Source organism: Lissotriton vulgaris, chromosome 6 (genome assembly GCF_964263255.1).
Source record: "Lissotriton vulgaris chromosome 6, aLisVul1.2, whole genome shotgun sequence".
Taxonomy (NCBI): domain Eukaryota; kingdom Metazoa; phylum Chordata; class Amphibia; order Caudata; family Salamandridae; genus Lissotriton; species Lissotriton vulgaris.
Genome location: NC_141694.1, coordinates 1,716,521,956 through 1,716,534,643, shown reverse-complemented (window position 1 = coordinate 1,716,534,643; position 12,688 = coordinate 1,716,521,956). Strand labels below are relative to the sequence as shown.

Here is a 12,688-nt window from a genome sequence, read left to right as displayed (position 1 = left end):
TGGAAAGATCGAACAAGAGCCACACTTGTAGTTCCCTACCGCTCTTGTCTTATTTAGGGTACTTTGAATGCTACTTTCAGGATTTTTATAAGTTTTTACTAGGGCATTCTTAATTGTTTTACTCCGCCTGAATGAAAAGAGTGGTTTAGATATGGGGGTTGTAAGGCCATTATTCAGAATTTTCCAATTGTGATTCACAATATTTTTAATTTTATTACTAACACCAGAAAACTGGCTTACAAACACTATCCTGTCTTGGACATTATTCTTTATCTTTTTATTCATGTCCAATAGGTGGTCCCTATCGTAAAATCTTGCCCATTTCAGGGACTGTTTTACAGGTTTTTTTGGATATCCTCTCTCTCTTAATTTTTTATCCATAATTTCTGCATGGTAGTAGAAGTCATTCAAATTTGTACAGTTACGTCGCAACCTTAACAACTCCCCAAAAGGAATATTGTCCTTTTGTGACCGTGGGTGATTGCTCTGGTATTGGAGCAAGGTATTCTTATCTGTTGGCTTGGAGAAAAGCTCCACTTCCAACACACCTTCTGATTCCTTGATCTTAATATCTAGGAAATCCACACTAGTATCGCTATAGTGTGCCGTGAATTTGAGATTTTGATCTCCCTGGTTCAACCTTTCCAAAAAGATCTGGAGTTCTTCGCTGGCACCGTTCCAGATGAAAATGATATCATCAATGAAACGGTGCCAGCGGGAAACATTTTCAAAGTATGGTGCCATTTCGTTATAAATATGCTTTTGCTCGAAATGGCCAACGTACAGGCATGCCAGGCTGGGGGCACATGTGGCCCCCATACTGGTCCCCTTTACCTGTTTGAAGAGCTCCTCTTTAAATAAGAAGATATTATTTTTCAATACTAGCTCTATACATCCAAGAATGAACTCTTTGTGACTACCATTTAGATTTTCTTCATTAAGTATTGAGGACATAACACTAATTGTGTCGTCTTGGGGAATATTCGTGTACAGAGCTTCAATATCCAAGGTGACCAATAACTGGGTCACCTTGTCGAAGCTCTGGCCCTTGAACATTGCAATGGTATGAGCCGTATCCTTTAGGTATGACCTCTGCTTCTGGACAATCGGTCTCAAAAAGAAGTCGGCATATTTGCTGAGGGGCTCTAACAATGAACCCAAACTGCTAACTATGGGCCGCTTGGGGGGATTTTTAAATTCTTATGGATTTTCGGCAATCCATATATGGCCGGAAATATTGGGTTGGTGTTAAATAAGAAACTGTATTCATCTTCACAGATCATGTTGTTTTCCCTACCATAATTTAGAAAACGGGCCACCTCTCTCTTTAACTTTTCAATCACATTGAATGAAACCGGTGTATAATGCTCAGTTACATTCAAAAAGGTCCTCATTCTACTATCGTAGTCTGTGCTACTCAAAACTACTACCCCGCCCCCCCTTGTCTGCGGGTTTTATTGTTATTTGGTCGCACTCTTGGGGCTGCATCAGAGCTGGTCTATGACATTTTGAGAGATTGTTGCATTGTCCCTGGGGTGAGCCGAGGCTGATCTTAATTTCAATTTCCACAATTCTCTCGAACTCTACATTTTTCTCTACCTGACTTAGGTTTGGGGTAAAGGTGGATTTGGGCTTAAAGCCTGTCGTGTTGGGAGTAGGCTAATATTCTCTGTCTGCAAAAAAACTATTCAATCTGATCTTCCTGAAAAAGCTTTTCATATCTTTTTCAAGCTCAAATCTATTCGGGGGAGCTGTGGGGGCAAAGCTAAAGCCATATCTTAAAACTTCCTGTTCCTCAACTGTTAATACCCTATCTGAGAGGTTAATTATAGGGAATTCATTCACCTCCAATATCGTGAATTTCTTGTTTTCAGATAATTTGGCAACGACCAGGTACATAAGGCCCTTGAATCTGATCCTCTGCTTAATAGGGAGGCAGTGTAGCTTCTGTAACAAGGGTGTGGCGGGTGTTCTTCTAGGCAGTTTAGAAATCAGTTGTGCTGCATCATTTAGAACCACCTGACGTTTCCTCAGAAACTGGGGGTAACGTTACAGTGGAACATACCATAGAAGTACCGCATCCAGATGCCAAATAACTGGACTATGTTTCCCGATTTCTCTGCAGTAGGACTTCGTCTTTCTTATCATGGTCTTGGCAAAAGGTGGAATTCATGGTTACAGAGCAAGCAGCCCAGCGCACTGAAGGGTTTTGTAGAGTCAATCAGGGCATACCCAGAATTAGGCAAAAATGAGGAGTGTCATTTAGGTCAAACCGGATATATTCGTAATGGTCATTCCCAAGCTGCATTAGAAGTTGTTGGGTATGGTACTTCACAGGACCGGAGGTTAAAGCTGTACCATCCACCGCCTTCACGGGTTCTGGGATTCTCATCTTTACACATGGTAGGCCTAAGTGCTGAGCATATGTTTGGTCTATAAAATTGCCGGTGGCATCGGAATCCAGTAATGCTGGTACCGTCTGATGTCGTTCTGGTCCCAACCATAATGTCACAGCCATTGAGGTGAACTATGGAAGCCTGAAGGTTGTTGATCACTATAGGGGAGATCTCGAGGTGGTCTTCTCTCAAACAGAGGATCTCGGTCTTGTTTGAGTTCTTCAGTTTCCCGAGTTCTCACTCGAATCCCATTCTTGTTGAAGAACGGTTTGGGTTTGTGCCACTGACTTCTTCTCCACCGCCCTCGTCCTAGCCTTACATTCCCTGAGGAAATTACCTCCCTTGCCACAATACAGACAAAGGCATTGTTTACACCTATTTTCCCTTTCCTCCACGGTTATGGGACCCAAAGACCTGCATGGGTTCCACCGTTAGCTCTTGATCCAGCTTCGGTATACGGCTTGGGTCGGGGTAGTTAGTATTGCGGTTCTGTCTTCAACTTATCCCCCTTCCTATCCTGAAGACAATGATCCAGATGTACGGTGAGTTCTATCAGCTGGTCACAGGACTGGGGCATGTGTACCACCTGGGTGAGGATGTCCTTCAACTCACCCCGTAATCCCTGATAGAATAAAGATGTTAATTTGCTCTTGGGCCAGTCCATTTCGATAAGCAGCCGATTGAAGGTCATAATGTACATCAAGAGGTCCTGTGTGCCTTGTTTTGAGGTGATCTGTTCTGTATCCAAGGAGAGATGATGGGACCTCCTATCGAATAATTTCTGTATTTCATTGCAGAGCGCTGGGTAATCATACAGGACTGGTTTGTCTTTCTCGATCAGCGGTATGGACCAGCTTGCAGTGTTTCCACCCAAATAGGACATCATGAATGCGGTTTTAGCCTGGTCTTCATAAAAAAACGCTGGTTAGCAGAGGAAGGACAACCGGCATTGGTTCAAGAATATGCCAAATTTCTTCAGGTCCGCAAAGAATCGTTCGGGAGGGGCAAGTGGTAGTTGGGGTTGTTGTATTACATTGATTCGAACAGCATTGCCTTTGCTTTGAGGGGAGGGCCTGGTTGGCAGCGAAAAACTCAGAAACCAGTGACAAACTGTCCATCCCTGTATAGGCACTATGCCCAGGGGAAGCACCATCCCCATTTGAGGGAGATGGGAAAGTCCATTCTTTGACATAGGACCTCTTGCTACTCTCCGTTGTCCCTTTCCTGGAAAGTCCTGCCACTTCCCTGCGCACGGTCCCTAACTCCTTACGCAATTCCTGATTCTCAGCCCGAAAGGCCTGAACCTCTATTTGTAATGTGGTTATAGTCTCTAGGACTGAGGCAAGCATTTCGTTGGGTTCCATCACCCAGGCTGGGCATTATACTCGGCTTGATAATCTGTCAGGTCTGTTCAATATGGAATGCCACTGACCTGCTGAATTGTCCAGTGGGGATGATGGAAGGATGCAATGTCCTCGACTCCCCATTATGCTGCCATACAAGGAGTGCAGCAAGATCACTGCCCTGCGTAAAAGCACACGGGGAAAACGGGGAATGGGATAAAACAACAAATGCTGACGAATAAGGAAGCGTTACAGCAAACAAATGATGGATCTTTCGACTGTGGGAGAATGTTTGCATTGTCAGCATTCCAGCCACCATGTTTGCTGTAATGTAATGTAATGTAAAAAAGTATTTCTTAAGAGCAAGCTGTCACTCTGCAAGGAGTATCCTGGCGCTGAGGAATGAACGGTGAGCGCGGGTCCTATAGCATACCAGCTTATGTTCCGACTAGATAAGTGCAAGGCAGCGGACATCAGAAATGTTGTATATTCATGTCTTCAATACCTTCCTAAATTGATATTCAGTTCCCTGTAGTCTTAAGTTGGCTTGGAAGGGCATTCCATGCTTTAGACCCCAGGACGGCGAAAGTTTTCCCGCCTTTAGTAATCCGCCTGAAAGAGGGAGGTTTCAGGAGGTTGGCTGCGGATGACCTAAGATTCCTAGTAGTGGTATATGGGGAAAACTGTGTTGAGAGATACTTAGGACCCCGTTTAAGCATGGCTCTATAAGTAATTAAGAGAATTTTAAAAATAATTATTTTATTAATCGGAAGCCAACGCAGAACTTTAAGCGCTGCTGATGCGGATGCTCTGCGTGGAAGCCTGAGAACAAGGCATGCTGCAGTGTTCTGGACCACTTGTAGTTTTTTTTATCGTAGCTTTATTTGCTCCAGCAAGGAGGCTATTGCAGTAGTCCAAATGAGAGAGAATCAGGGCCTCTGCTATTGATTTCCTTGCAGGAAGCAGAATCAAATAAAAGAATTTCTTTAATGATCTTATTAGGCTAAAGCAGGTACCTGCTGTAGCTGATGCATGCGGCAAAAAAGACAAAGCGATATCAAACTGTACCCCTAGATTTTTTGCTACCTTAACCATGTCTGGTGGGGGCGTAGTTCCCTCTGGCCACCACACATCCGGAAGGAAAGTTACATCCCTCCCACTGGGCAAAATGTCTGTTTAATCAGTATTACATTTCAGATGATTATCCCTCATCCACTGTATGACTTGTGCAAGACAGCAAGTTCATCTCGGCATGTGTAGTGTTGTTATCAAGGGATACAATCATTTGAGTATCGTCTGCATAAGACGTGACTTTGATTCCAAAGGAGCTTATGAGAGATATGAGTGGGGCCATACAAATATAGAACAACAAAGGGCTCAAAGAAGAGCCTTGCGGAACTCCTGTTGTTAATGTTTTCTCTGTTGAGAGGAAGGTACCCAAGGTCACAGCTTGTCTCCGATTGGAAAGGAATGATTTGATCCATTTTAGAACAGTACCTGAGATACCGCTGCGTTCGAGTCTCTTTAATAGGATGTCATGCGAGATGGTATCGAACGCAGCAGACAAATCGAGTAGGATCAAAACTGCTTTCTTACCCTGGTCTGCTAAGATTTTTAGCGCCTCAGTAACCTCCAAAAGGGATGATTCAGTTGAATGTTGTGGATGGAAAATATTAGCTACTTCAATAAATCTCGTAAGTTCCTTCTGTACAAACGTCTGTTATTTTACCCAACACTGGGAGATGGGTCGAAGATTAGAAAGCACCGAGGGGGTCAATATTCTGTTTCTTTTTGAGAGGTTTTACCAACGCCAATTTCCACTCACCTGGAACAATGCCCGTACTTAGTGAAGAAATAACTATTACATTTACAACAGGGTTGATTATGTCAATAATTTTATGAAGGATCATGGGAGCACATGCATCTAAGGGAGAACCTGATTTGCAAGCCCTGATGGCCTCATAAGTTGATTCTAGTGCTACCAATTTAAAAGTATTAATGCAATGAGCACTAGGGCTAAGAGCTGGTTCAATGGGGTCATCCCTATGTTTACTGGTGCTAATAGGGAAATTCTTTTGAATATTAAGAATCTTTTCTTCTAAGTATGTTGCAATCTCATTACACAGAGTTTGTGAAGGCGGCAAATCCTTCTGCAACACATTGGGATTAGTAAAAGATTTGCCGATCATAAAGATCGCCTTTTGATCTAAATTGGCATCCATTATTTTCTTTTCGCCCTAAGTGGGATGGGTATGCCCAGGCGTGGATTCCTTGCTTGCTGTGCCACTGGATTCAAGCTAGCCTGGATAAAGAAAGGTGACATACCCTGAAACCGGTCCCAAGATGCTTGTTTCCGGTCCAGGGAGGACCTGGCCTGGCAGTTCGGTCTGGACTGTTCCAATGAGGCACAGGGTCAAGACTGATTTGGATATGGCTGGGTCCAAACTGGGGTGGCGTAGTGGGCAAAAGAACGATGGATTCAACCCAGATCTTTTGACTGTGGGAGAATGTTTGCATTGTCAACATTCTGTCGATCATTTGTTTGCTGTAACACTTTTTGCCGAAAGTGGGATGGGTATGCCCAGACGTGGGTCCCTTGCTCACTGTGCCACTGAAATCAAGCTAGCCTGGCTGAAGAAGAGTGACATACCCTGAAATCTGTCCCAGGATGCTTGTTTCCAGTCCATGGAGGACCTGGCCTGGCAGTTCGGTCTGGACTGTTCCATTGAGGCACAGGGTCAAGACTGATTTGCATTTGGCTGGGTCCAAACTGGAGTGGCGTAGTGGGCAAAAGAACAATGGATTTAACCCAGATCTTTTGACTGGGGGAGAATGTTTGCATTGTCAGCATTCTGTTCATCATTTGTTTGCTGTAACGCCGATTAAGGAAGCAGCACAGGTCCGGAGACCTTCTGGATTGGTGTGGCTCACAGTTTAGAGGCGACAGACCCGGAAGGAGAGGACGGCCCGGGATCAGGGTTCAATTCCCGACGCGGCAGGGTCGTGAACCAGGGTCAGGGGACTCGATAATTCTCAACTCGGTGCCTACTCTAACCAGGGATCACACTTGGCAACTCTGGGCATTAGCTTGCCTCATCTCCACAACGGCCCCCCACAAACGCCGGGGATGCCTGGTTTCACCTTGGAGATACCCAGGAGGGAACATCTCACAGGGAAAGCCAGGACGGGTTCCCCAGCGGTCTATAGCGCCAGGACGCCTCCGGGTAGCAGTGCGCTTTACAAGACACACACATTTACATTTACATTACGTGGATCATCAGCGGTTTGTAGGAGAACCTCAGCCTTGTGTGAAAAGCACTGCGTACAAGAAAGGAGGAACGTTAATGTAAGTGTTCACACACATACACCCGATCTCTGCTACACCCCTTAGTTCTGGTACTCACATTCTATTGCATGCAGCACACAGTAACAGGATAAACAGGCACACAGCTGAGCCCCACTTTGTCATAGTTCACATGAGCATAGGCAGAGGCGTACCACAGGTAAATACCACTGTAGTTCAATGTCACTACTCTCCTACAAGAGAGTCCACAATAAAAGTATAGGGAGGGATTCCAAGTATCACAGAACGAACGTTCCAAAGGAAAGAAACCGAAAAAGCCAAGAAAGGACTTTCCCACTTATCTGGGTTTCTGATGAGTCAGTAGCTCCTTGTTCCTTCACAGGAGCCACCGATGCAGGTCGATGTCCCAAAGACAACCATCAGCACGGAAATCCGCTCCCCGCACTGCCCACGACCTTCTTCAGACAAAAAGGAGAGAGTTTGCAACAAAGCGGGAGCCGACGGTGAACACAGATCCCCTCAAGGTCCGGAGGTGCAGCTCCCAACACAAGCTGCCGGAAAGAGCAGCATGGCTCCACAGCCGCTGCAGGATAGACAGGCTCAAGAGAACAGAGCTCTCACACACACTCTTGATGGGTGCTGGGAAGGTTCAAGTCTACGAGTAAGCGAAGCTGAAACAGGGGAATATCCTTCCACACAGGAGAAGCTCAAGAAAGGGATTGTCAAGCACTGAGCGAGGGGCTTAAATACTGCCCCCCGCCAGCAGCTGTTTACCGACACTACTTTCTGTAACCACCCTGGAAGCTTCTGGGGCATGTAGTTCAGCATACTCACTCGTCTACCAGTTATGCCACAGTAGCGCAATGAGGGGGATCGCCAGATTGTGTGTCCCCCGCATATGCATGACCCTTCCTCCAGACACCACCATGGCACAGAGTGGTCCATTCCTTCAGGCTCCACTGCTCCTGAATTTCCCTGTGGTTGGGCCACACCAAGCTTCTCAGGGATTTCTTATATTTCTACATGGGCCTTCAGTTCTACCTCAGCCCATGCTGAAGTTTCCAAATCATTGCCAAAGAGGCAATCTACAGGCAAGTTTAGGGACGCTGCAACCCTTTTAGGACCAGTGACCCCATCCCATCTGAGATTGACTACGGCCATGGGATGATCTGTCCTAACACCAGTGTAGGTAACCTGGTAAATGTACCCAGGTAAAAGCTGAAGTGGGAACACCAGTGTTTCTGTCACCATGGTGACACTAGCTCCTGTGTCCCTGCAGGCTACAGCTTTCTGACCATTGATCAGAGGCTCCTGTCTGTACTTGCCCAAGGTTTTGGGACTTACAATAAAAGTTGGAACCCCCTGTGACAGGATACCTATTGTTCTGCCTTCCCCTGCTTGAAATTGGCTCATCAGCAGGAGGGCAGAATCATGTATCTGGTTGGCAGCAGACATGTGCAGTCCAGGTCTAGAAGACTGGTACCGGTAGCACTGAGGGCCTCCCGGAGGAGCATTACAGTGCATGGAACCATACCTACCACACTGTAACATGTTTGATACCAAACATGACAGGGTTCGTTAGAGCCAGTTTAGAGATGGTCTTCGCATAATGACGCATGGCTACTTTATATATAGTAATGGTCGATGCACTTACAACCCGGGAGATTGAACTCTGAAGGTTGTAGGGGTATTCTGCTCATGCAGGGGCACCCTCACACTTCGAACTGAGCACCCTGCCTTCAGAATTGAAAGGCCTGCATTAGGGGTGACTTGTAGGTTTTAAGTGCAGTGACCTCAGATATAGGGAAACCTATATCTGTTGTATGTGATGCTAGCAAAGAAAAACCAAAGGGGATGATGGACGGAGCGTTGACAATACAAACATTCACCCCAAGTCAACTGATCTGGGTTTAATCCATCACCGTTCTTTAGCTCACTCCGCCACCCCAGTTTAGACATGGCCATATGCAAATCAGTCTGACCCTGTGCCTCATGGGAACAGTCCAGCCCGAACTGCCAAGCCATGTCTTCCCTGGACCGGAATCAAGCTTCCCAGGACCGGTTTCTGGCATTACAGCCGTCTTCAACCGGGCTTGCTTGAATCCAGTGGCAAAGTGAGCAAGTGACTCACGTCTGAGACTGGGGGTGAGTGTTTGTATTATCAACGCTCCGTCCATCATCCCCTTTGGTTTTCCTTTTTTTTGTTCGCCCTAAGTTGGCAGGGTATGCTCAGATGTGAGTCCTGCTTCAAGCAGGGTAGTATGATTTGGGTGAGCAGTACAAACCAGTAACGGCTGGCATGTCCCGAGAGTGGTGAGGCAGGAGGGCCACATAAAAGAAAAAAAGGGAATTTACCTTTAGTTTTTTTTTTTTTTAATATTTATTTATTGAGAGTTCATACCAGTAAATTACAAATTCATAAATACATACATAGATACATACATAGATACATAGAAATATACCATAAAAAAAGGAATAATAGACAGGTTAAATAGCTACAATACCAATGAGTCATTCATTTTACACTCTAGCTGTCCTCCAGGCAGCTACTGGGGCCCAAAGTCGCTTACCCATTTCCCTTGTCTTGGCTCCCTTTAATTCATATAGTGCTTCCTCAATGTTATGGATACCCAACATTCTACACATCCACATTTGAAACGTAGGTGCTTCTATACCCTTCCAAGCTGCACTAATTAAGATCCTAAGGATTGCTACAGAGATAAAAACTAAAGCTTCGGCCTCAGTGCGCATATTTAGTTTCACATCACATCCAATTATTATCAGGGTTGGGGATAGATTAATTTTGACATCTAGCAGCCCCTCTAGAACCCGCTCTATTTCAGTTTGAATGCTTTTTAGTTTTTCGCAGCCATAAAACATGTGTATAATATCAGCTGGACCATTTCCACATCTGGGACAATTGCTATCTGCCGCTTTCCCCCAAGAGAAAAAAATTTCCGGCGTATAGTATAGATTGAATAAAGTTTTATAGTGTTGGGCCCTGAGATTCGAGGAGCGCAGAAACCTTTTATCCATAGCTAGAGCCTTATCAAGATCTACTTCCGGATCCCCCAATTTTTTGGACCAGGCAGCTTCCATTTTACCCAAATCGTCCATTGATGCTTCAATAAATATTTTATATATATCCCTAATTCTATGACCCCCGACTTCAGATACTCAAATAATTCCTATCTCCTTGACAAAGTGATACGTGGCCTAATTGATTTAATTCTGTTGACAATCTGTAAGTATTTAAACTCTTGATAACCTTGTAATGAATAGTGTTGCGTAAGTTCTTCAAGTGTTCTACATTGATCTCTAATCATTATTTGCCCCAACTCCACAATACCCTGACTCTCCCAGTGACGCCACGCTCCATCCCTGCTAAGGTTTGGAAAAAGTGTTGAGTTCCAGAGTGGTGTGCTATGATGAAAAGTGGGTATATCTAGGATTTTTTAACAGTTTTCCACATATACCATACATCTTCAAGCGTCTTATACCCAAATTTCTTGTAATAACTCCTCTGGGTTCTCCTTAATAGGAGCCCTACTGCTTCACTTCCCACCAATAGCTGAAAAATTGATGGCATCACCGCCTGCCTGAGGGTTGGGCCCCCCGGATGGAATAGGATTGCCATGTCTGTGAGGAGACATGCGAAATGATAGCTCTTTATATCTGGCAATCCCAGCCCTCCTCTTTCTTGTGGTAGTGACATATATCTGTTTGATCGCCTTGTTTTGCCAAATTGCCACACGAATTTCATGAATATAGCCTCGATCTTCTTAATAATCTTCTCATCAATTTTGAATGGGATTGACCTTAATTTATAAAGAACCTTGGGAAACATTGTCATTTTTATAACGTTAGCCCTCCCAATTAACGACAGCTGTAGTGAATCCATTCTTTTTTATTCTGTTTCCATCGAATGCATAAGCGGTGTGTAATTATCATTAATTATTTTAGCCGGTTCTGCGTTTATTATTATGCCCAAGTAAACTACAGAGTCTACATATCTAACAATTTACCTTTAGGTCGAGCGCAACGTCCTCCTCGATCCTTCTCTCCTCAAGGCAGTCAGGCTTCCGACTCCCAAGCCAACCCTAATGCTGCTCTTTGCAGCATGAAAGCAGTGCTGGGATTGGTGGGAGCGGCCTCTTTCGGCGCTCACAGGAGCACTAGAGACCTTTGCTTTCTCTAAGCCAGCTGTCTTGCTGGGTTACAGAGGTTTAAAATGTGCATGCTGGCTTGCCAAAGAGACAGGCGTATTTTAAAAAAGATTCCTGCTGCCGCTCTGCAGCAATGGGTCCGCCCCGTCCTGACGCTCAGTTCGGAAAGGGTCGGTTGAGGAAAAATAAAATGATGATAAGTAAACTTTATTACCAATTTATTTTTCAGCTCTGGCCTGGGGCTTTTGCAGTGGCGTAGCTAGCCCTATGACCGCCGAGGCGGCCTCTGAGGTGATGCTCCTCCGCTTAAACGGAGGAGCCGCCCCCGATACATACCAGAAAATAGTATATGAATAAAAGTGAACAATGGGGACGGTTTGCACCTTTGGGATTCTGAGTGACATCATAAACACCTCGAACTCTGCTCTCATTCTCCATTTGGTGTCATTCTGAAAAACAACCATTATTAACTGTTATCCAGCTGTGACACTACATATATTTATTTGCTAGACTGTATAAGTAGTGTATTTATAACAAAGCTACTGAAAGACGATACGTGATACGTTCAGTGAGCCCTGGTGTTTTAAACCATCAGAGTTTTAAGCCAGTAGTACACTATTAAAATTAAAACTACAAGTTTCAGACTTCAAATTGATAGTAACTAAATATAGGACTTGCTGAGAGCGTGGAAAATTATATAAAATGCGTTCTACTGAGAAAAATGCACAATGCAGTGTTCTCACATCTAATTCGAGTTCCCCGTTACTTCAATGTTTTTTTTTCCCCAGAAGAGTGGTGATACCTGTCCCGGAGCTCTCCGTGCTTCAAGCCCAGTTTGGTGCACTCGGCTTCCTCCAGGGGGACCCCTCTGCAGGACTTGACGGGGTAAATAAAGAGCTGTGAGACCACCCCGACCTGCCGCCGCGCCCTTCGGCTCCTGCGCCGCTTCTTCCAGAGCCAGGCTGCGGCCAGGCCCACCCCGAGCGCCGCCGCGCAGAGGACGGCGGTCCGGTGCCGAGAGAGCAGCTGCCCGCCGGCAGCCAGGAGTCCGGGTCCGGCCGCCATTGACCACGCAGGACTCAAGCGCACAGCAGGACGCTCGTGCAACACTAAGCACGGAGGGTTGCGCAATATTAATTGATACGGGTTAGTTCATGTTCTTTAGCAGTTGCAGCCAGCTGGGAAGTGGAAAACAAGCCGCATTTTGTAGTTCACTGATTCTAACTCGGCAGGGCCCCAAACCCACGCCTTTTCTATTAACTGTTTAACCGTTTCCACACTCGACTAGCTCAACTCACGTGGTACATAATGAACACAATGAATCCGGTGCGTCCAGAGTAAGCACGTGTGCCCGGGAGCATAACATAACGAGAGGGAGGGTCCCCCGAGTGCCCCCTGGAGGGGCAACCCCTCACTCCCAGGAAGGCTTCAAGGATGGATGGAGCTGGCAAGTGGCTAGGAGGCCTGGCGCTGCCCTGC

General features: G+C 45.6%; 1 protein-coding gene across 1 annotated transcript in view; it reads right to left on the bottom strand.

The window, feature by feature from the left end:
- LOC147709358 (mitochondrial amidoxime-reducing component 1-like) overlaps nt 1-12,439 on the bottom strand; it is a 301,956-nt gene extending 289,517 nt beyond the window's left edge. The window contains exon 1 of the mRNA XM_086927930.1: nt 12,012-12,439. Coding sequence (XP_086784056.1) covers nt 12,012-12,274 — 263 coding nt within the window. The 5' untranslated portion in view covers nt 12,275-12,439. The remainder of the gene's footprint in view (nt 1-12,011) is intronic.
- Nucleotides 12,440-12,688: the final 249 nt, after the last annotated feature.